General features: G+C 41.8%; 1 protein-coding gene across 2 annotated transcripts in view; it reads right to left on the bottom strand.

The window, feature by feature from the left end:
* Positions 1-25,062, bottom strand: part of vac14 (vac14 homolog (S. cerevisiae)) — a 505,447-nt gene that overhangs the window by 252,132 nt on the left and 228,253 nt on the right. For both annotated transcript variants that reach the window (XM_073069700.1, XM_073069699.1), the window contains exon 15: positions 20,951-21,083. In XM_073069700.1, the coding sequence (XP_072925801.1) occupies positions 20,951-21,083 (133 nt within the window). The remainder of the gene's footprint in view (positions 1-20,950; positions 21,084-25,062) is intronic.

The raw sequence follows: 25,062 nt of genomic DNA on the forward strand, positions 1-25,062 counted from the left end.
AGCCACGCTGTTGTAGCCCATGCAGAATGTGGTCTGGCATTGTCCTGCTGAAATAAGCATGGACGTCCCGGGAAGAGACGTCACCCTGATGGCAACATATGTCTCTCTGAAATCCTAATATACGCCTCAGAGTCAATGGTACCTTCACATACATGCAACTCACTCATGCCATGGGCACTGATACACCCCCATACCATCACAGATGCTGGCTTTTGCACCTTTCGCTGATAACAATCAGGATGGTCGTTTTCATCTTTGGCACGGAGAACTCGACGCCCATTTTTTCCGAAAACTAGCTGAAATGTGGACTCATCTGACCACAGCACACGGTTCCACAGTCTTTCGGTCCATCTGAGATGAGCTCGGGCCCAAAGAACTCGCCGGCGTTTCTGCATAGAGTTGATGTATGGCTTCCTCCTTGTGTAATACAGTTTCAAGTTGCATTTCTGGACGCAGCGACGGACTGTGTTAAGTGACAATGGTTTTCCGAAGTACTCCTGAGCCCAGGTGGCTATAATTGTCACAGTAGTATGACGGTTTCTTAGGCAATGCCACCTGAGGGCTCGAAGATCACGCGCATTCAACAGTGGTTTCCAACCTTGCCCTTTACGCACTGAGATGTCTCTGAATTCTCTGAATCTTTTCACAATATTATGTACTGTAGATGTCGAAAGACCTAAATTCTCTGCAATCTTGCGTTGGGAAATGTTCATTTTGAACTGACTAACAATTCTCTCACGAATTTTGGCACAAAGGGGTGAGCCACGACCCATCCTTGCTTGCAAAGACTGAGCCTTTGATGGACGCTACTTTTATACCCAGTCATGATACCTCACCTGCTACCAATTAGCCTGCTTAATGTGGAGTCTTCCAAACCGGTGTTACTTGAATATTCTGTGCACTTTTCAATCTTATTTTAACTCTCTCCCAACTTTTGTTGAGTGTGTTGCAGCCATCAGATTCTAAATTTGTGTACATTTACAAAATACAATTAAGTTGGTCAGTAAAACTATTGAAAATCTTTTCTTTGTACTTTTGTCAGTTAAATAAAGGTTCACGTGAATTAACATATCACAGATTTTTGTTTTTATTGCATTCTGGAAAATATCCCAACTTTTCTGGAAATGGGGTTAGTATTTATCGTAATGCCTACACTGTTTTTGTGCACTTTATGTAGTCCTGTGTGGGTCTGTAGTCCAGTGTAGCTTTCTCTGTTTTTTTTTACATAGTTCAGTCTAGTTTTTGTACTGTGTCATGTAACACCATGCTCCTGAAAAATGTCTCATTTTTACTATGCACTGTACCAGCAGTTATGGTCGAAATGACAATAAAAGTGACTTGACTTGACTCGATTGCCTTGGAAAGCAGTTATCCTTCCTTCATTAGCATGATACAGGACCAACAATGCGCAGACTGAGGAAGTCCTGTACAAACAGGACAGATGGCATCTGCATTTTGAATGACAGTGTAATCTTCTTGCAAGTTTATAACAACTTGTGCTCTGCAACAGCCTAAGGCCTACTAGGTGAAGATACAAGGGGTTGTAGATGCTGAAATTTGGAGCAAGAGTCTGCTGGAGGAACTCAGGTGGTTGAGCAGTTTATTTGCTGCCAGTAAGATCCATCCTGAGAATTTACTCAATCTTAATGTCAGTCGCTTGGACAGAAACAGAGAGCACAATGCCCAACATATCCATCATCCAGGTTTCTTAATTCAAACATTTGGCCCTTGTTCATGATTCCCAACACTTTGCACCATCTTTGCTCTATCTACTCTGCCAGTTTCCCTTCAAACCATTTGAAGTCAATTGTGTAAGCACAGGTTGTACTTGAACACTGGCAGAAATGTTAGCCTGATATTCTCCATTGTCTGGTCCCTATTTTGATTTGTCACCTACTGAAGATGAGTAAAGCATCAGTTGAACATCAATTGAACCCGCCTGAATGCTTCCAAATGGGGCAACCAGCCCGTTGCGAAATGAAGCACACGCAGGGAGGCTAGCGTGCTATTTTCAGCTTTCTGAAGGAGTGTTTTTGTTAGTGCTACATTCCTTCGCAGTCTTTGGAACAGAATCTTCATTTTTCTCTCATTGTGTCAGTGCTTTAAGCTAGCCACATATTGCATTAATAATATCACAGACAAAATTAAATCTGCAGCAAGAATTAGAATTTGGCAGGAAAGACTATTTTTGTAGTCAACCAACAAGAATGAGTGCAACTCAATAATGGGGTGAAGAATCAACAACAAAATATCAAGAGGACGGGGAAAGGAAGGCACAACCACAAGGGAATAGCCACATTCTTCACTCCAGGTTAAGGGAGTTTAAAACTAGAGTCAGAGGATTAGAGGATAGCTGATGTTGTTCTACACAAAGTACACTGCAGATGCTGTGTTTTCAACAGATGCTGCCCAACCTGCTTAGTTCATCCAGCTTGTTTGTACGTTTTGATGTTGTTCTGTTATTTAAGAAACTGTAAAATTACAGGCCACGAGCCTGACGTCAGTAGTTGTAAGTTAATGGAAGGTATTTTATGGGACTGGATATATAATTATTTTTTTAGAGCCAACCTGATAAAGGAACGTCAACATGACTTTGTGTGTGGTAGGTCATACCTAACCAAACAAAGTTTTTCAAGAAGGAAAGCTGTTGAAGAAAAGGCAATATATTGTTGTCTATATGGACCTTAGCAAGGCCTTTGACAAGGTCCCACATGGGAGGATTGTCAAGAGGATTCAGTTGCTTGAGGTAGTGAATTGGATTTGACATTGGCTTAGCAGGAGAAACCAGAGAGTGGTAGCAGATGATTGCCTCTCTGAGAACCTGTTACTAATGGTATGTCACGGGAATTAGTGCTGGTTCAATTGTCGTTTGTCATCTATATCAATGATATGGGTGATAATGTAGTAAACTGGATCAGCATATTTGCAGATGAATTAAAGATTGGAGGCATAGAGGACAGTGAGGGAGTTTATCAAAACTTGCAGAAGGACCTGGACCAGCTGGAAAAATGGTTTATGGAATTTGACGTGCCAGGTTTTGCATGTTGGGAGGAAAAACCAAGAATACAGCTTCACAATTCATAGGTAGATAGGGTTGTAAAGAGAGCTTTTGACACATTGACCTTCATAAATCAAAGTATTGAGTAAAGGAGTTGGGATGAGGTGAGGCCAAAATTTGGAGTATTGTATACACTTCTGGTCACCTACCTACAAGAAAGATATTAATAAGATTGAAAGAGTACAGAGAAAATTTACAAGGACGTTGCTCAGACCTGATTTGTAGGGAAAGGTTGAAAGGTTAGAAGTTTATTCACTGGAGTATAGGAGAATGAGGGGAGATTTGATAGCAGTATGCAAAACTATGAGGGCTATCGATAAGGCAAGGTAAATGCAAGCTGTTTTTTTTCTACTGAGTTTGGGTGAGACCAGCTAGAGGTCATAGGTTATAAGAGGTCACAGATTAAGAGTGAAAGATGAAATGTTTGAGGAGAACACGAGGGGGAACTTCTTCACTCAGAGGGTGGTGCGAGTGTGGAATGACCTGCCGGGGGACGTGCTAGATGTGGGTTTGATTACAACATTTAAGCAAAGTCGGATAGATACAGTACTGTGCAACAGTCTAAGGCACATACAGTATATATAGCAAGGGTGCCTAAGACTTTTGCATAGTACTGTAGCAATTTTGCACTTTACTGATGCTGCAAAAAAATTAATTTCCTGTGAGCATGAGTGATGGTAAACCCAATTCCGATATGGGTACCTGTTGTGAACAGACAGTGGGAAGGGGGCAGGGAGACGGATATCATGTTTGGAGAAAGGGAAGGAGTGGGAAGCATGAGAGAGACTTCTGTAATGATCAATTAACCAATTGTTTGGAATCAAATGACTTTGCCTGGTGTCTCGGGGTTAGACGTGTCTGTGCCTGTGCCACACCCTGCCCCTACACCTCTCTGCCACCTGCCCTGCACCCCTCCTGCGGCATTCACCCTCGCCATTCCCAACTTGCTTTGCTCCCGCCAGATTTACAAACTTGCTCTCCGCTCCACGTGGACAAATGCAGTACTGAATGTCATAGGCACCCTAGCTATATATATGTGCGTGTGTGGCAGATGCAGGTAGAATAACGGTTTGGCATGGACTAGATAGGCTGAAGGGTTTGTTTATGTGTTGCGCTTAACTGCAACACCACATTCCAACTCAACACCTTGACTGATGAAGATCAGCATGCCAAATCCTTCTTCACCACCTAGTCTACCTGTGATGCTGCAAACTATGCACCTGTACTCCTCAGTTACTTTGTTCCAGAACATTCTTCAATAGATATATTTACTACTTATATATCTTCATTTTTTATATTTTATTAGATATGTTACGTTACATCAAAAATTTATCCAGCTTAGTGGTAAGGCTGAAAGAAACAAACTCAAGTTATCTACATAATCTACATAAATTACAGTCCTTTGTTTTTTGGGACAGGGTAGCAGGCATTAAATTACTTTTCTAGGTGTGTGCAGGCTCTTCTCACCGCAGCACATATTTCACTCTGCCCGATCTGTGGCGCCATTCGCATTCCCATTCCACTGATGTGAAATACTGCAGTAGGTAGACCAATATTGAGTTCTACCCTGGTTTGACTCCCCAATATGGAACACTGCGCTCGGATAAAATTTCAGAGTGTCACGAGATAGTTTGATCTACTGAACCAATGCTCCTCTCAGGAGCTGCTGCTGTACAGTAGCCCTGCCCATGACACTAGAATACAACAATATAAAACTTCAACAACACAGCTGAAATGTGCCCAGCATTCGTTGTATGCAAATTGGTTGCTGCATTTCTAATGCGACTCCAACATACATAATTATTTTTAAGTTCCCTCTGACATTCTGAAGTTGCAAAGAGTGTAATAGCAAAGCAAATCATTCATTCTCACTGTCACCGAGTCAGCCTTGGAAGAATGCCTGATCGTGATGGTGAATGCAAGCTGCTGGCATGTTAACATCTTAAAGTTCTATTTATAACATCTTATATGTTAACAAGATCACATCACATTATTGCGGAGAGGTGTTAATTAAACTCTGTGTTCTGCCATATTAATGTTAACCTGGAATGAAGCTTTTAACAGGTAGTTCAAACTGTGCGTAGTGGTTAGACAGCAGCACCCTCACCAATTATCGAGAAATGTAGTGCTCTCTTTAAGAGATTCCCACCTGTGATAACTCAACTCCAGAGACAACTGTTAAGACAGCAAAGTTGAGAACCAATTAGTTGACTACCATGTTTTTGTTTTGCATCATATATCAACACATAACTGCTCCAGACTAATTTAATAAAAATAAATTAGGAATGCTGTGGAGATCCTGATTGTTGGAATTAGTGCGTTAGAGGATGCTATTTCATTGCTTCTTTACCCTTTCAAGACCAGACGATCCTTTCCATGCAGGCATGGTTACCAATAGATTCTGGAATGAGGATTCCATCCACTTTCATGGAAACAACATCAAACATCAAGTGGAGAAGTCTAAGAAAGCTTTTAAAAGAAATCTGAACATAGAGAACCTGCAGCACAATACAGACCCTTCAGCCCACAATGCTGTGCCAAACATGTACTTACTTTTGAAATTACCTAGGCTTACCCATCGGCCTCTATTTTTCTGAGCTCCATGTACCTATCCAGGAGTCTCTTAAAAGACCCTATCATATCCGCCTCCAGCACTGTTGCGGGCAGCCCATTCCATGCTCTCACCACTCTCTGTGTAAAAAAACTTACCCCTGACATCTCCTCTGTACCTGCTTCCTAGCACCTTAAAAATGTGCCCTCTCATGTTAGCCATTTCAGCCCTGGGAAAAAGCCTTTGACTATCCACATGATCAATGCCTCTCATCTCATACACCTCTATCAGGTCACCTCTCATCCTCTGCCGCTCCAAGGAGAAAAGGCTGAGTTCACTCAACCTGTTCTCATAAGGCATGCTCCCCAATCCAGGCAACATCCTTGTAAATCTCCTCTGCACCCTTTCTATGGCTTCCACATCTTTCCTGTAGTGAGATGACCAGAACTGAGCACGATACTCCAAATGGGGTCTGACCGGGGGTCCTATATAGCTGCAACATTACCTCCAGACTCTTAAACTCAATCCCATGATTGATGAAGGCCAATGCACCATTTGCCTTCTTAACCACAGAGTCAACCTGCACAGCGGCTTTGAGTGTCCTATGGACTCGAACCCTAAGATCCCTCTGACCCACCACACTGCCAACAGTATTCCCATTAATACTATATTCTACCATCATATTTGACTGACCAAAATGAACCACCTCACACTTATCTGGGTTGAACTCCATCTGCCATTTCTCAGCCCAGTTTTGCAACCTATCGATGTCTCGCTGTAACCTCTGACAGCTCTCCACACTATCCACAACACCTCCAACCTTTGTGTCATCAACAAATTTACTAACCCATCCCTCCACTTCCTCATCCAGGTCATTTATAAAAATCAGAAAGAGAAGGGGTCCCAGAACAGATCCCTGAGGCACACCACTGGTCACCGGCATCCATGCAGAATATGACCTATCTACAACCACTCTTTGCCTTCTGTGGGCAAGCAAATTCTGGATCCCAAAGCAAGGTCCCCATGGAACCAATGCCCTCTTTCTCAATAAGCCTTGCATGGGGTACCTCATCAAATGCCTTGCTGAAATCAATATACACTACATCTACGGCTCTACCTTCATCAACATGTTTAGTCACATCCTCAAAAAATTCAATCAGGCTCGTAAGGCACGACCTGCCTTTGACAAAGCCATGCTGACTATTCCTAATCATATTATGCCTCTCCAAATGTTCATAAATCCTGCCTCTCAGGATCTTCTCCATCAACTTACTGAAGTAAGACTCACTGGTCTATAATTTTCTGGGCTATCTCTACTCCCTTTCTCGAATAATGGAACAACATCCACAACCCTCAATCCTCCTGAACCTCTCCCGTCCCCATAGATGATGCAAAGATCATCGCCAGAGGCTCAGCAATCTCCTCCCTTGCCTCCCACAGTAGCCTGGGGTACATCGCGTCTGGTCCCGGTGACTTATCCAACTAGATGCTTTCCAAAAGCTCCAGCACATCCTCTTTCTTAATATCTACATGCTCAAGCTTTTCAGCCCACTGTAAGTCATCGCTACAATCGCCAAGGACCTTTTCTATAGTGAATACTGAAGCAAAGTATTCATTCAGTATCTCTGCTATCTCCTCCGGTGCCATACACACTTCTCCACTGTCACACTTGATTGGTCCTATTCTCTCACGTCTTATCCTTTTGCTCTCCACAATCATCAGGAGCTCATTTCCTACATAAGCACATACTTTATCAAGTTGTGGTCAATGACAACTCAAACCAGTTTGTGCTGGGAGGGATGCAGGTCTCACAGTGGGGTTGTCCTATACAGAAGTATCCCACTGAAGAAATACATCAATGGAAAGCTTCATCTGAGATGTGCTCTGAGGGGGAGAGTATCTACTGAAGCAAACTTAGGTGCTCAGCTACACAAACACACTGACAACAACACTGCCCAGTAGGGATGAAGCTTCAGGCTCCACCTGAAGTTCAGCTCAATTGGGTGCTGGTCTTATAGTCAGTTCTGTGATCTTAAAGCTTTGCTGAAAAGATGAAGAAGAGTGCTCATACCCCACCCAAAACAAAACACACAGCATCAGTAACTACTGCCTGACCTTACACTTGTACAGAACTTCAAATACTCGACAGTGCCACAAAGATCCTCAATAATCCAACACTGTGTAATGGAAAGAAAAGGGACTGACGTCAGTCAGAAGCGGTAAGAAAAATGTGAAGTGATTCAGCTTGGAAGATCAAATTTGAAGGCAGAATGATATGATTCCTAGCAGTGTGGAGGAGCAGAAGGATCATGAGATCCACATCCATGGATCTGGCAAAGCTGCCGTGCAAGTTGAAAAGATTGTTAAGAAGCTGAAAGAAGTGTTGGCCTTCATTGGGCAGGGGGATTGAGCTCAAGAACCATGAGGTAATGTTGCAGCCCTACAAATCTCTGGTTAGAACACACTTGGAATATTGTGTTCAGTTCTGGTAATCTCATTATAGGAAGGATGTGGAAGCTTCAGAGAACATGAAGAGGAGATTTACCAGAATAGTGATGGATTAGGGAATGCGCCTTGTGAGAACAGGCGGAATGAGCTAGGGCTTTTCTCATTGGAGTGAAGGAGGACGAAAAGCGAGTTGATAGGGATGATAAGAGGTATAGATCGAGTGGGTATCCAGAGAACTTTTCCTAGGGCAGAAATGGTTAATACAAGGGGTCATAATTCTAAGGTGAATGCATCGAACTCCCTGCCAGGGGTGGTGGTAGAAGCTAATGCATTAGGGACATTTAAGAAACTCTTAGATAGGCACATGGATGGTAGAAAAATGAAGGGAAGAGTGAGACCGATCTTAGAGTGGGTTAAAAGGTCGGTACAACATGAGCCGAAGGGTCTGTACTGTACAGTAATGTTCTATAAACTATAGTCAATTGAGGACAGCGATTGACTGTATGACGCCGAAGGGTTGATAAAATGCCAGTAGCAGTTGGAATTTAATTCAGAGAAGTGTAAATAAATATACTTTAGCAGAAGAAATCATGAGAAGCATTCTTGGATGCAACACATTTATAATAATATGACAGCAATAGAGGGCATTTCTGCAAAAGTCCTGGAAGGTGACAGGGTAATGGGAAAGCAAATTAGTAAAGCACACAGTATCATTAGCTTCATAAAGAGAGATGAAGTGGAGAAGTAATAGTTGAACTTGTACAGATCCCTGGTAGGCCACTGCAGGAGTCTTGCATCGAATTTTTTTTTAGGAAGGATGCTTGGAGAGGGTGTAGACAGTAATTACCTGGGTGATTTTAAGAGTGAGATTTCAGCTGTTAGGTTACACTGGAGAAGTTGAATAGTTCCAGAAGATATGGAGGATTATCTCAGGAGGATTATATGTCCTCCTTTTTCAAAGAAAGGGGCTTTCCTTCCTCCACATTCAATGGTGCTCTCACCCACATCTCTTCCATTTCACACAAGTCTGCCCTCACCTCATCCTCCAAGTGTGCCACCTCTTCCCTCACTACCATCTCGGGCCCCAGGTGTTCTTCCAAACTGTACCTCTTTCATCAGAAACATCCCAGCTCTTTACTTCAGCCCTCCCCCTCTCCCAGTTTCACCTATCAATTACCTCTTTGTACTTCCTCCTCCCCCCTCCTCCTCCTCTTTCTTTCTAGTTGTGATGAAGGGTCTCAGCCCAAAATGTTGACTGTACTCTTTTCCACTGCTGCTGCCTGACATGCTGAGTTTCTCCAGTATTTTGTGTTTGTTGCTTTGGATTTCTAGCATCTGCAGATGTTTTTGTGTTTGTGAATACAGTTGGCCCTCCTTATCCACGGGTTCCACATGCGCAGATTCAACCAACCGCAGATTGGGAAAGCCCAGAAGTTCTCTCTCCAGCACTCGTTGTTTGAGCATGTAGAGATGATTTTTTTTCTTGTCATTATTCCCTAAACAATACAGTATAACAACTATTTACATAGCATTTACATTGTATTAGGTATTATAAGTAATCTAGAAATGACTTAAAAGTACAGGCAGTCCCTGGGTTATGAATGAGTTCTGTTCCTGAGTCCGTCTTTAAGTCGGATTTGAAGTCGGAACAGGTACATCCGGTATTATTTAGCGTCAGTTAATCAAACGTTTTTCTTAGTATATAGTACATATTTTACCTTTCTATGCATATAAGACACTTAAGCAACATACGTATTTCAATAATTAAACCACTGCGTAGCTTAGCTTTCATCGGGGCAGAGCCTTTCACCTGCTCCATTAAAATTGTTCCGATCGTAGCCTAACGCTTTTCCAATGACTGATGGCATTTCACCTTTTTCCAATCGCTTTATTACTTCCACCTTATTTTCAATCATGATCATGATTATTTTTGTGAACAGAAACACCGCGGATTCAGAGCTGCACCGCCAGGTCCTAATGTCCACCGCTCTGAACATGTTAAATAAAGTCCAGGGTTCCGCTGGGTCCTAAAGACCACTGCAATGATACAGGTTAAAAAAGGGACTTGAGCATCTGAGTTTTTTGGTATCCACGGGGGCGGGGGGGGGGGGTCTCGGAACCAATTCCTTGCGGATAAGGAGGCCAACTGTAGCTACAGTCTGCCTCCTTCTACAAAATGCACTGAAGTTACTCATGCAGGCTTCCTTGACACCATCCTCTGAACTCATGATCCCAAACACCTAGGAAAACAAAGGGAAGCAGGCCCTGGAATCTAGAATAATAACCTGCTGGAGGAACTCAGTGCAAGTTTCTGTTCCATCCCCTTTCCCTATTCTGGCCTCTGTTCCCTTCTGTTGCAGTCGTGATGAAGGAACTTGGTCTTCATTTTTCTCCATTGATGCTGTCTGATCTGCTGAGGTCCCCAAGCATTTTGTGTGTAAGGGTCGAGCAGCCTCTGTGGGGCAGTTGGGACGCAGAGATTGCCGAAGTTTCGTGTCAAAACCTTGTATCAGTACCTGTGGGGAAAACCACTTTAAGTTTCACACAATTTTGACTAGAAGTAGTCACCATCCCCTTCAGTATTATTGGATCTAACTGATGGAACTGAAGCGCACAGAAGGAAGATCTCCACCCGAACAACAACAGTGGTTCAAGAAGCTCATCACTACCTTCTCAAGGGTAATTAGGCATGGGAAACGTATTTCCTACCAATGCCCACATTTTCCAAAGGAATAAATAATAATAATCATACAGATCATTTTCAATTCATCAACAAAAGAACTGAATTCCAAAAGATCATAATATAATTGTGATCAGATGGCCCTTAGGATATTAAATGTCCACACCCAAAAAAAGAATTCAGTAGCTTTGAAAGCCCATTTTAAAAGGTTAGCGTTCAAATCCCAGGCATCCTACTGACTCATCAAAATTTCGAAATGAAGCGTGAGAATGTAATTAAGGCACATTATGGGACTGTTTCCAAGGAAACCATTCATAATGTGCAAGTATTGAAGGTACTCAGATTTTCTCCACTTTATCTCATTAATATGAATGTCAAATGTCAGGTCAGTCTAAATATACAGAACCTCAAGTGAAAAAATAATTATGCAAATATTATTCAAATATTTATTGAAAGTGGGTCATAAATTGAAAATTGCCAGTTGTCCTCATTTACATTTGCAAATCAGAGCAAAGAAAAGACAGGCTTTGTGCACTGAGAAGTTTAGTCTCTGCGTGTTAAGTGAGTACATTTTCTGGACAAAGTAGGAATGCACACTTATTGAAGCTAATTTGAAACAGGCTGCACCAAAAGTTCCCAAGTGTTGTACATACCATGAATGCCTCTCAGACAGGTGTGAGATGAGGGCCAAAGCACTTTCAGAAACTGTAGGAGAAATACAGTTATGGAATTTGTGGGTATGAGCCAAGTGCTTGAATCAGATGGATACCAGCAGCTTCAAATTGTCTCAGAGGCATTGGTTCTACCTGACTGGTGATAGATTGCATAACCTCCGCAGGAAAGGAACACAAAAGCAGGTCCAATTATACATGACAAAGCAGACGATGAGGCAAGCAATGGCTCTTGTTGTAAACACAGTGATCAAATAAGGGATAATTTGGGTAGTGTCGTGGTTAGTGCAATTACCAACATTCATTAATTTCCCGCAAGGAGTTTGTACGTTCTCCCTGTGACCACCCTGTTTTCTCTGGGTATGCCAGTTTCCTCCCACATTCCAAAGATATATGGGTTGCAGTTAGTAAGTATACATATTCCAGTGTATGTTTTTGGTGTACATATGTCAAATAAAACTAATCTTTATCTGTAAGTGCTGGAAACCAGTTAGGAAAAGTAACAAACTCCATCCTAATGCAGGGTCTGGACCTGAACATAGACCTTCAACCTTGCTTCCAAAACTGGTGCTTGACATGAAAGTTCTTCCAATGGTCTGGTTTTTATATATTTAGAGATACATCATGGAATTGAGGGATTCAATCAAACAAGATGGCAGTACGACGCAGCTTGCAGCGGCCACTCCAGAGCTGATTATCTGTTATCTGTGAAGTGGGGTGCCATGCGCAATCATAATTGGATGAAAAATGGACGTGGGAGTACGGAGGAACATCTGAAAATCTCCTGGAAGACCTTCTTCGTTGCTGCTGCTGCTGTGAGGTCTGGGACTCTGCTGGGATGAACAGGCCCCCAGTCCTTGGGGTCGCGTTGCCGATGGCCGTCTTAATACACTCGGCAGAAGATGGTGCTTGGAGAAGCTGTGCCGGAGGGGATGGTCAGAGGCTCAGAGGTTTGATGGACTCGGAGTCTGCTGCAGTCAGGTTGCTTTCAGTGTGTGCTGCGTCTGCGAGGCCAAGTCAGGTGGCGCTTTCATTGTGCGCTGCGTCTGCGAGGCTGAGTCGGGCGGCACCATGGAAGTCCATAGCGGGGGTATTCCCTTCTGCCGTTGGCGCGGGATGACGTGTCAATCGGGGACCCTGAGGACTTGTGGAAACTGTGTGGTGGTTTCTTTCGAACTTATAGTCTTTTAACATCTTTGGACTATTTTTACTGTGCCCATGGTCTGTTTTTTTTTATCAATTATGCTATTGTTTGCACTGTTGTAACTATATATTGTAAATATGTGGTTTTGTGCAGGTCTTGTAGCTTTCGTTTTTGGTCTTGTTTTGTCTGGTGGATTTGGAGCTCCTTTCCGGGGAACGTGCTAAGACGGTAGCGCGATATTAATACGCAGCAGCCTTTCCGGACTCTGGATTGGGGATTGCCAAACGTTATGTGGATTTTCTAGTGTAGCCTGTTTTGTCATGTGTTTTTGTGATATCATTCTGGAGGAACGTTGTCTCATTTTTTAACTGCATTGCATTTGTGGTATCTAAATGACAATAAACTGAATCTGAATCTGAATAGGCCTTTCGAGCCATGCCGCCCAGCAAATCCACCCCCCTCCCCACCACAATTCAACAATAGCCTATGCACAGGATAACTTACAATGAACGATTAACCTACCAACCAGTGCATCTTTGGACTGTAGGAGAAAACCAGAGCACTTGGAGAAAGCTCCAAACTCCAACACCCAAACTGTAATAGCCATCAATCAGAAACTATGGAGTATAGCTGGCAATCTGGCTCACAGAAGCTGTATACCAGGCTGAGGTTGGATTCTTCCCGTGGTGTTCACTAAAACTCTGTGTAACACTGGCCACTGTGGTGGGACACAAACTTGTCCTGAAAATCTGAGCTGACACTCCCCAGCTCAGTATGTGGCCAGAGATGCTGTCTGAGAATTTAAATCTCATCAAGTCTGAGCAGGCTTAAAAGATCCTCCAGTAATAATTGAAAGAATACCAGACCCAGCAAATATTTGTCTCAACCACAGTCAAAAAAAAAACACAGGTCTAAAAATTTGTCCGTGCCAAGGTTATGATTTTACAATGGCAAAGAAACCTCCCCAACATCGCTTTGAGAATGTAAACGAGTTGCAGAATACATTAGCATCTGCACAAAATTAGTCCTGTATGATTCTCTCTATAACAATTTGCTGTGTCAAGACCAACAAGATTTATAAGATGAAATTCTGTCATCAGTCGGATGTTTCTTTACAGTACTGGGGCAACAGAGCTTAAAGTGTTACACCTCAAATAAACAGCACTTTCTAGCCTTGTGGGGCATTCCCAGGGAATGCTGGCATACTCCCAAGATGAGAGAAAGGCAGCAGAGCCCCCTTAAGTTCCTGAAGAAAAATGTGTTTTATGCTTTGTACAACGGAACATATGTCGTTTTTATGATCTGCAGCCAAATCAACCTTCGAAAGACCTATGCAAAACTCAGATTGAGCAAAATTGGAAGGTTCTCACTCTTGTCAGTTGAGGTTTTTTTGAACTCCTGCAATGTAGAGGTGAGAAGTATTGTATGTAGTATACTGATCAGAGATATACCTGCAGCAGAGAATCCTAACTCACAGATATGAATAAGGAGAGCTTTCTGGATTAGCTTGCGCGCACACACAGAAGAGTCTCTGCAAAGTCTGGATGAAGGTGGTTTTTGGTGACCTCTCTTGTCAAATGTCTTTCTCGATCCATTCTTACAAGATTTTTTTTCTGGGATATTTAGCCATTGTTTTTTGGGGAGAAGCTGCTTGGAACCACCAAGGGCAACAGTGAAAATCTACTGAGGTTTGCTTTGTGGATAACTAAAGTCAAAGTAAATTTATTATCGAAGTACGTAGGTAAATGTCACCAAATACTACCCTGAAATTCATTTCATTGCAGGCACTTGCAGGAAAATAAAGAAATACGATAGATTCCGTGAAAACAATACCATGGGGCGATTAGTGCGACCTGATTACAACTCAGACTATCGGAGTTCAATTCTGACACCATCTGTAAGGAGGGTGTATGTTCTCCCCAAGACCACGCAAGTTTCCTCCCTTAGCTCGAAGACGTACTGGTTAATTGGTCGCTGTAAATTGTCTTGAGATTAGTCTAGGGTTAAATAGGTGGGTCGCCGGGTGTTGGGCCAGAAGGGCCTGCCTGCCTGTGCTAATTCTCTAAATAAATAAATAAAATACATTACAAAGACTGACAAGCAACAAGGAGACAAATCGCACAAATAAAAAATAAATAAATCATGCTGAGAACATGAGTTGTAGAGTCATTGAAAGTGAGTCTGTAGGTTGTAGAATCAGTTCAGAGTTGAGGTGAGTGAAGTTATCCAGAGTGGTTCTGGAGCCTGATGGCTATAGGATAACTGCTCCTAAACCTGGTGGTGTGGGAGTTAATGAGAAAAGAGCATGGCTGGATGGTGGGGGTCCTCCATGGCAGATGCTGCTTTCTTCTAGCAACACTCTTTGTCAATGTGCTCCTGTGGGGAGAGTTTTGCTAACTGTGCACTGAGCTGCACCCACTACTTAGTTGTTGCCTAAGACTGCAGGGGGATACCTCTGGCCTTTGAATAACACTTGGTTTGACCGTGCTGCATTATTACAAGAAGTTTGCAAGCGACCGCCAGAGTCAAACCTTGTCTGACCAATGTAACACTTGGGGGTGGGGGGGGGGGAGGAGTATAAACTGAGAAGTAATATGTGAAGCTAGGTGGATGTGGGGGGGGAGTGGGGAATGAAATGAGAAAGTAAAGGGCTGGAGAAGAAACAATCTGATAGGAAAGGAGAGTGGACCATGGGAGAAAGGGAAAGAGGAGGGGCACCAGGAGGATATGGGCTAGTAAGAAGTTGAAGATCCAATTAATGTTAGAAATAATAAAGATTAATGAATGGAAGATTTAATATAATTCATACATCAAAAATCTAAAAAAACTGTAGAAATTAACAGTACCACCGGGTACACTCAACCCAACAGCTAACAGCCCTATTTCTATCTTTAATGTCTCTATTTTTCCCTTTCAGGGTTCTTTTGAAGACCCTGACCTGGAGTTACACGCTGACTACGGTTCTCTGCGGGAATGGGACCCGCTCTTGGGGTTTCATGAATGGCCGTTACTCGGCACGCCAAGGGCTCGGCCTAAGAACTCAGTTCACCTTCGGAGGACCGAGATCTCGTGGCTCTGGGGACAGGGGATCGGAGATCAGTGTCCGGGCAGGAGATCGGTGTGTCGTGGGAGATGGAAGATCTAAGGCTGTGCCCAGAGACCCGAGATCATCAGGTACAGAGTTTGGAAAAAGCGACGCAACAGACTTTTAACATTGTAAACCAGCAAGTTGGTTGTTATGTCTTCCCTCTTGCTGTGAAACGGGGACACACCTTTCTCCCTTATTAGGGAGACAGAGAGCCTGTGGTATGTCGAATACCAGGTGAACAATTAGTCTTTGGGAGTACTGCAAGCCCACCTCTTTGTTGTTGCTTTGCTCACACTTGAGTGCTTGGTGGTGGGTGCCGATGTTTTTTTTTGCCGCTGGGGAGGGAGGGGAGCTTGGGGGAGGGACTTTGGGGTTCTAACATTTAACAGGTGACACATTGGTGGCAATTTGTCAGAGACTTCTTCAAGCTGGAAGTCTTCCAGAAATGATCAGGAAGGCGTCACTGCCTCACAATTGTTGATTACGGTGTTCATCTCCTCCAGTGACAGCTTAATACTTCCCAAGGGTGGAATGTAGCCTGCTACCAGGACGATGGCAGATTGAACAGATGACATTTGATGTCAAATGTTCCAGATTTGGGGAGTAGGACTGAGACAGAACTGTCACATCTGTGCACCATGAAGTAAATGCCGCCACCTCTGCCATTACCTGATTCAACGCCTGGTCCAGTGGGTAAAGGCCTCAGGCTGAATTGCTGTGTTCGGAATGCTGGGGGTGCCATGTCGCTTTGAAGCAGAATACACAACAGTCCCTGATGCTCAAAGTTCAGTTTTACCTGAAATCCTTCCCGGCAGCTACATTTTCTGACGCAGTGATTGTCTAAAGATCATATTAGGTAAAGACATCAGCAAATACAACAGTACTGTCCAAGAAAGGAGGGAAGTCAAACAGGACACTGCAGACTTGTTGAAAAGCCTGAAAGCCTGTCATTCAGTCTGGAGTGATACAGAATGTAGGAAAACATGATTTGATTAGATAGAGCAAATGTTGTTGTATGAAAGAGAAATACTATTTCATGATTTTACGAAGCAGCAAAGACTCTCCTCCACAGGAAGTACCAATATTGTAGCCTTGCAAAATTCTCCAAATCCACTGGCAGAATAGAGAAACCAACATTTACAGTACCAAGTCAGCTAAGCACACCATATTGACACAAGAATGACAGCAGGCTCAGGAAACTAGCACTCTACATTGAGCTCTGTCACAGGGATAGATTCCGAGCAGAACAGAGCAAACAATTCCATAGCATTATCACTAACCTCCTCAATGAATCCTGAGTATCTGTGGCACAAAGTGGAGAAGGAGCTTGCACAAATGCAGTGGTCTACAACACCTCAAGTCTCTACATAAAGAGTACAGCAAAGTACAAACAATGGAAGAAACACTCAACTTTCCTACAGCAGAGTCTAAATGCCCACATAGGACTTTTTAGCTACAGGTGAACTCGAACAATTTAATGGAAATCACTTTCAGTCTGGAAAAACTGCTGAAGAAGGAAATGTTTCAACTTAGATTTATTGCGTCTTTTTTTGATGAAGAAAAACCGGCATGGATTAGAATAGAATTAGATAAGATAGGAGAAAACATACCAGAAGATTTTATATATAAATGGGAATCCAAATGGATAAGGGAAAAAAAAGTATCTCCTATGTTAAGACACTTGATTGATTTATGGAATAAGGTAAATATGGACGATGAGATAAAGAAATCTTCATTAGCAAAAAGAACTTTAATTCAAAATAGGCTTATTCCTTTTACAATGGATAATAAACTTTTACATAATTGGTTCCAAAAGGGGATTAAATATATAGGTGATTGTTTTGAAGGAGGTATGTTGATGTTGCTTGATCAATTAAAAAAAAATCAAACAACACTCTTTTCTGTTATTTTCAATTAAAGGCTTATTTACGAGAAAAGCTGGGTCAAACAATGTTAATGCCAAAACCTAGCGAAATAGAAATATTAATTCAAAAAGGAAAAATTAAAAAATTTACATCCTGTATGTACAATTTGATTCAAAAACAGACAATTAAATCAGGAATTTATAAATCAAGACAAAAATGGGAATCTGATTTGAATATTAAAATTGATGGAAAAAACTGGACAAGATTATGTTCTGATAGTATGATAAATACAATAAATGTTCGACTTAGATTAGTACAATATAATTTTTTACATCAATTATATATAACACCACAGAAAATAAATAGATTAAATTCAAATATGTCTGACCAATGTTTTCGATGTAATCAAGAAATTGGTACTTTTTTACATTCTACTTCATCTTGTTTTAAAATTCAATCATTTTGGATAAATCTAAGACTTTTATTGGAACAAATTACTGAAGTACAACTCCCACATAGTCTAATATTATTTTTATTAGGAGACATTGAAGGGACAATACCAAAATTTAAATTGAATAAGTATTAGAAAAAATTTATAAAAATTGCATTGGCAGTAGCCAAAAAAGTTATCGCAGTTACTTGGAAATCTGACTTATATTTAACTATGGATCGTTGGAATAATGAAATATATAGTTGTATTCCACTTGAAAAAATTACGTATAATCTAAGAAATGAATATGATATATTTTTGAAAATTTGGCTCCCATACCTACAAAAGATAGGATTAAATACATAGGTCCTTTGAAGATAAAATTATAAAGTAATTGGGAAAAGTAAAAATTAAAATTAATTGAGAATAACATCAGCAAATTTGCTGATGATACTAAGCTGGGTGGCAGTGTGACATGTGATGAGGATGTTAGGAGAATTCAGGGTGACTTGGATAGGCTGGGTGAGTGGGCAGATACTTGGCAGATGACGTTTAATGTGAATAAGTGTGAGGTTATCCACTTTGGGAGTAAGAACTGGAAGGCAGATTATTATCTGAATGGTGTAGAGTTAGGTAAGGGAGAAATACAAAGAGATCTAGGAGTCCTTGTTCATCAGTCACTGAAGGTGAATGAGCAAGTGCAGCAGGCAGTGAAGAAGGCTAATGGAATGTTGGCCTTTATTACAAAGGGAATTGAGTACAAGAGCAAGGAAATCCTCTTGCATTTGTACAGAGCCCTGGTGAGACCACACCTGGAGTATTGTGTACAGTTTTGGTCTCCAGGGTTAAGGAAGGACATCCTGGCTGTAGAGGAAGTGCAGTGTTAATTCCTGGGATGTCTGGACTGTCTTACGCAGAGAGGTTAGAGAGACTGGGCTTGTACACTCTGGAATTAAGGAGATTGAGAGGGGATCCGATTGAAACATATAAGATTATTAAGGGATTGGACAAGATAGAGGCAGGAAATATGTTCCAGATGCTGGGAGAGTCCAGTACCAGAGGGCATGGTTTGAGAATAAGGGGTAGGTCATTTAGGACAGAGTTAAGGAAAAACTTCTTCTCCCAGAGAGTTGTGGGGGTCTGGAATGCACTGCCTCGGAAGGTAGTGGAGGCCAATTCCCTGGATGCTTTCAAGAAGGAGCTAGATAGGTATCTTATGGATAGGGGAATCAAGGGATATGGGGACAAGGCAGGAACCGGGTATTGATAGTAGTTGATCAGCCATGATCTCAAAATGGCGGTGCAGGCTCGAAGGGCCGAATGTTCTACTTCTGCACCTACTGTCTATTGTCTATATCCAGGCAATCTTTCTCTTCTTTCTTTCTTTTTTTTTCTTTCTTTAGATATGGGTTTAAGGGGGGGAGGGTTAAGGGGAGGGGGGAGGGTCAATATTATTTTTTTTCTATTTCACTATTTTATCATTACATTTATTCTTTGTAATGTTCTAAAAATTTAATAAATAAATAAATAAAGAAGGAAATGTTGTATTAATATAATGGTAGATATGTAACAGGATAGATCGGGATTTCCAAAGGGTATTTAATAAAGTACTGCATGTTACACAAAATAAGGCATCAGGAGGTTAAGAGAAACTTATTTGCATGGGAAGAGAATTTGTTAAAGAACCTAAGGAACAAACGAGGCATTCTCAGTTGGCAGACTGCTAATAGTGGGAGATGGGGTTTTGGGTGTTTGCAATCTACATAATGGAGATGACAAAGCCATATCCAAACTTGATATAAAATCTAGAGAGGAAAGCAAATTGCTGTAAAGAGATGGCGACACATCAAGCAAGCTGTGGGGAAATGAGAGGTTATCCATACATTTTCTTTTAAATAGTAAGAAATGTCCAGAGACTCAGGAGAAATTGTGCAGGAAGCTTTTTTATGTCAAGGTTGTACTTAGACACAACAAATAATAATGTGAGCAAATAGTATGTGTGGTTTTATTCCAAGGTAAGTGGAGAATAAGAGGAGGGAAGTCTTGCAGCATTTGCACAGGCTTTGGTGAGATAGCAGACACAATACAGTGTGCAGTATTAATCTCCAGATCAAAGGATCTTTAGAATTGCCTGAGAGGCAGTGCAATGTAGCTTCATTCATTGATTCCTGGCTTGAGCACAATGTCTCAGGAGATTGTGGGATAGGCCTATATTGCCTGAAATTTAGGGAAATGAGAGGGCTTGCAATGAACCTGAGAGTGCTTCACTGGTTTCAGGAGGAGAGGCTGTCTGCCTAGAACTGAACTATGGAGCCTGAAGGACCTTATTGCCAAATCCTGCTCCGAAATCTTACATTATGAAGTAAAAGATCTCTCAGATTATTTCATCACTCAACAAAATCACAACATTATTATAATCCCATGGGACTTTGAAGTAAATTAGCTGCCACATTAGTTACTTTGCAAACTGACTAGGCTTCAGAAACTGCAGACACTGATATGCTTTGAAATTCTGCATGCATTTTCATTATTAATTCTAACAACCTTTTCCCTTTTCATTTTGACTTAAAAAATATTGGACTGAAGCCTCCTTTCCACGATGGAGGGTTAGATGCCAAGTTCTGCTTTCTCTCTATAATGGTATTTATTTTGTCATAAAATGGAATTATTTTCAATTCCTCAACACCAATACCCTTCACAAATAAATATTAATAACATAGAAGAATAGTGAAAGTTCAAGCCTTTAAAGACCTTTTGAAAAGAACCCATGGCAGTGTGCATATATTAACTAAGAAATTTGGAAATATACCTAACTTGTCGAGTCACAATGAAAAGATTACTTAAAGAACCTTCCACCTGCACACAAAACTACCTTCATTCTCCACAGTCATTCAGCAAATCTCCAGCTCAATTGTATTAGTGATCAAATGATACAACTTCTGACAGCATTCACATTAAGTAAACATTGAAGATACAAACTCAGAACAGGAGAAAAAAAACCAAGCGTGCACTTACCGGATGATAAAAGGCCCTCGAATTTCCAGCAGACTTTTCTCATTGTTGAACTGCTTCAGCAAGTTGATCATGAACTTGAAGAAGTAAGAGTTCATGGTGGGAGTCGAGGGAGAGCATTCCAATGTGCGTGGCTCTACGGCATACAAAATAAAACATCAGCATGTAGTCTGCCACCAGCTTGCACGATATCCATCATTTTCAAGAGCTCAGTACCAAGAATAGTCAAAATTCACCACCTTGGGCTGGGGAAAGGAACTTGTAATTTTTTTTCTGCCTGTCACCTTCCCATTAGTTTGTAACATGTTTGTCAATAGACAAAGAGTGAAAAGCAAAGACTTCTTATTTCTCACAACTTGTCTTTCACATCAAGGCAAAACTTGGATCATTCTAAGAATGAAATTATTACCCTAACCCAGGTTTCCTTCATTTTATTGATTGCATAATCTGATGGAATATTGCACAGCACTGAACGATTAAATAAGTGCACCATAATATTCATTAAATTAATTAAACATACATTTAGAATATAGAATATCACACCCTTCATCCCATGATGTTGTGCCTATACTTTAACCTACTCCAAGTTCAAACTAACCCTTAGTTCCTACATAGCCCTCCATTTATCTCTCATCTATGCACCTATCTAAGAGTTCCTTAAATGTCCCTAATGTATCTGCCTCTGCCACCTGCTCTGGCAGGGCATTTGTAAAAAGCATTACCTCTGACATACTGCAGACCAGCAAGTTTCCAATCATAACTGATACTGCTAAAATAAAAAAAATCTTTACATCATATTTCCTCTTGCATTGTCTGCCCAAGATTTTAAATCAATTCATCCTCACCCTATTAGTTTCCCTTTGCAGGCAATCCCCATGTTAGAAAAGAGGTCCTATCCTGAGAACTGTTGCCAATTAAAGCTGCCTGCGAGTCAGTGATGAACAAAAATCAGGCATGGGAGCAGATGATTTGGGGGGGAGGGAGCAAAGTAAAGAGCTGGGAAGTTGATTGGTGAAAGAGATACAGGGCTGGAGAATTATCAGAGGAAGATGATGGTCAGGCAGGTGACAGAGGGAAAAGGAGATTGGGAATAGTGAGGCAGGGGTGGCGCCATTACCAGAAGTTCAAGAAAGCGATGTTCATAACATCAGGTTGGAGGTTATCCAGATGGAATATAAGGTGTTGTTCCTCCAACTTGAGTGTGGCCTCATCGTGACAGTACAGGAGGTCATGGATAGACATATCAGAAGAGCAGTGGGAAGTGGAATTAAAATACAGTCGGCCCTCCTTATCTGCAAGTTCCGCATGCACGAATTCAACCAACCGTGAATCGAGAAAACCCGGAAATGCACTTGTTGTTCGAGCATGTATAGACTTTTTTTCTTGTCATTATTCCCTAAACAATGCAGTTATAACAACTATTTACATAGCATTTACATTGTATTAGGTATTGTAAGTGATCTAGAGATGATTTAAAGTATATGGGAGGATGTGCATAGGTTATCGTGGATCGTGATCGAAAAAAACAGAAGTTCTCTTACTAAGTCGGAACAGGTACATCCGGTATTATTTGGCATCAATTAGTCAAACATTTGTCTTAGTATATAGTATATATTTTACCTTCCTATGCATATAAAACACTTAAGAAACGTATGTATTTCAATAATTAAACCACTGCGTTGCTTAGTAATAATTGTAGCTTTCATCAGGGCAGGGCCTTTCTCATTTTATACTTTAAAATTGTTCCGATCGTTGACCGACTGTAGCCTAACACTTTTCCAATGACCAATGGCATTTCACCTCTTTCCAATCGCTTTATTATTTCCACTTTATTTTCAATCGTGATCGTGATTATTTTCCTGAAAAGAAATACTGTGGATTCAGAGCTCAGCCAGGTCCTAAAGTCCACCACACTGAGACAAGTTAAATAAGGGACTTGAGCATCCGCGTTTTTTGGTATCCGCGAGGGGTCCTGGAACCAATCCCTCGCAGATAAGGAGGGCCGACAGTAGGTGGATTTCCAGCATCTGCAGATTTTCTCATGTTTGTCATTGATAGCTTGCCTTGTTCTCATTGCTACTATCAGGAAGGAGGTACAGAAGCCTGAAGGTACATATTTAATAATTCAGGGGCAGCTTCTTCCCTTCTGCCAGCTGATTTCTAAATGGACATTGGACCCACTACTTCTTTATTTTTATTTTTTAACAACTATTTAATTCAGAATCAGAATCAGAATTAGGTTTATTATCACTGGGATGCGACATGAAATTTGTTAACTTAGCAGCAGCAGTTCAATGCAATACATAATCTAGCAGAGACAGAAATAATAATAATAAAATAAAATAAAACATAATAATAAAAAAAAGCTAAATCAATTAGATAGATAGATAGATAGATAGATAGATAGATACTTTATTCATCCCCATGGGGAAATTCAACTTTTTTTTTTCCAATGTCCCATACACTTGTTGTAGCAAAACTAATAACATACAATACTTAACTCAGTAAAAAAAATATGATATGCATCTAAATCACTATCTCAAAAAGCATTAATAATGGCTTTTAAAAAGTTCTTAAGTCCTGGCGGTTGAATTGTAAAGCCTAATGGCATTGGGGAGTATTGACCTCTTCATCCTGTCTGAGGAGCATTGCATCGATAGTAACCTGTCGCTGAAACTGCTTCTCTGTCTCTGGATGGTGCTATGTAGAGGATGTTCAGAGTTTTCCATAATTGACCGTAGCCTACTCAGCGCCCTTCGCTCAGCTACCGATGTTAAACTCTCCAGTACTTTGCCCACGGCAGAGCCCGCCTTCCTTACCAGCTTATTAAGACGTGAGGCGTCCCTCTTCTTAATGCTGCCTCCCCAACACGCCACCACAAAGAAGAGGGCGCTCTCCACAACTGACCTATAGAACATCTTCAGCATCTCACTACAGACATTGAATGACGCCAACCTTCTAAGGAAGTACAGTCAACTCTGTGCCTTCCTGCACAAGGCATCTGTGTTGGCAGTCCAGTCTAGCTTCTCGTCTAACTGTACTCCCAGATACTTGTAGGTCTTAACCTGCTCCACACATTCTCCATTAATGATCACTGGCTCCATATGAGGCTTAGATCTCCTAAAGTCCACCACCATCTCCTTGGTCTTGGTGATATTGAGACGCAGGTAGTTTGAGTTGCACCATATCACAAAGTCCTGTATCAGTTTCCTATACTCCTCCTCCTGTCCATTCCTGACACACCCCACTATGGCCGTGTCATCAGCGAACTTCTGCACATGGCAGGACTCCGAGTTATATTGGAAGTCTGATGTGTACAGGGTGAACAGGACCGGAGAGAGTACGGTTCCCTGCGGCGCTCCTGTGCTGCTGACCACCGTGTCAGACCTACAGTCTCCCAACCGCACATACTGAGGTCTATCTGTCAAGTAGTCCACTATCCAATCCACCATGTGAGAGTCTACTCCCATCTCCGTTAGTTTGTGCCTTAAGATCTTGGGCTGGATGGTGTTAAAGGCACTAGAGAAGTCAAGGAATGTAATCCTCACAGCACAACTGGCCCCATCTAGGTGAGAGAGTGATTTGTGCAGCAAATACATGATAGCATCCTCCACTCCCACCTTCTCCTTATACGCAAACTGAAGAGGATACTGGGCGTGCCTGGTTTGTGGCCTCAGATTCTGTATTATCAGCCGCTCCATGGTCTTCATCACGTGCGACGTCAAGGCAACAGGTCTGAAGTCATTCAACTCCTTTGGTTGTGGTTTCTTCGGTACCGGGACAATACAGGATGTTTTCCACTGTCTGGGTACTCTTCTCTGCTCCAGGCTCATGTTGAAGATGCGCTGTAGTGGTTCTCCCAGCTCAGTCGCACAGGCCCTCAGTAATCGTGGGGAAACTCCATCCGGTCCAGCCGCCTTGCTGGTACAGATCTTCCTCAGTTGACCTTCCACCTGTGCAGCCGTAATCCTGGGCATGGGCAAGGTCTCCTGTGAGTAGCTATTTTCCTGTGAGGGAAGTAAGCCTGGTGTGGATTTCTGCGGTGAGGATGAGATTGTGCTGTCGAACCTGTTGAAGAAGTTGTTCAGCTGGTTCGCTTTCTCCACATCTCCACC

The sequence above is a fragment of the Hemitrygon akajei genome, chromosome 17 (assembly GCF_048418815.1).
Source record: "Hemitrygon akajei chromosome 17, sHemAka1.3, whole genome shotgun sequence".
NCBI classification, from domain to species: domain Eukaryota; kingdom Metazoa; phylum Chordata; class Chondrichthyes; order Myliobatiformes; family Dasyatidae; genus Hemitrygon; species Hemitrygon akajei.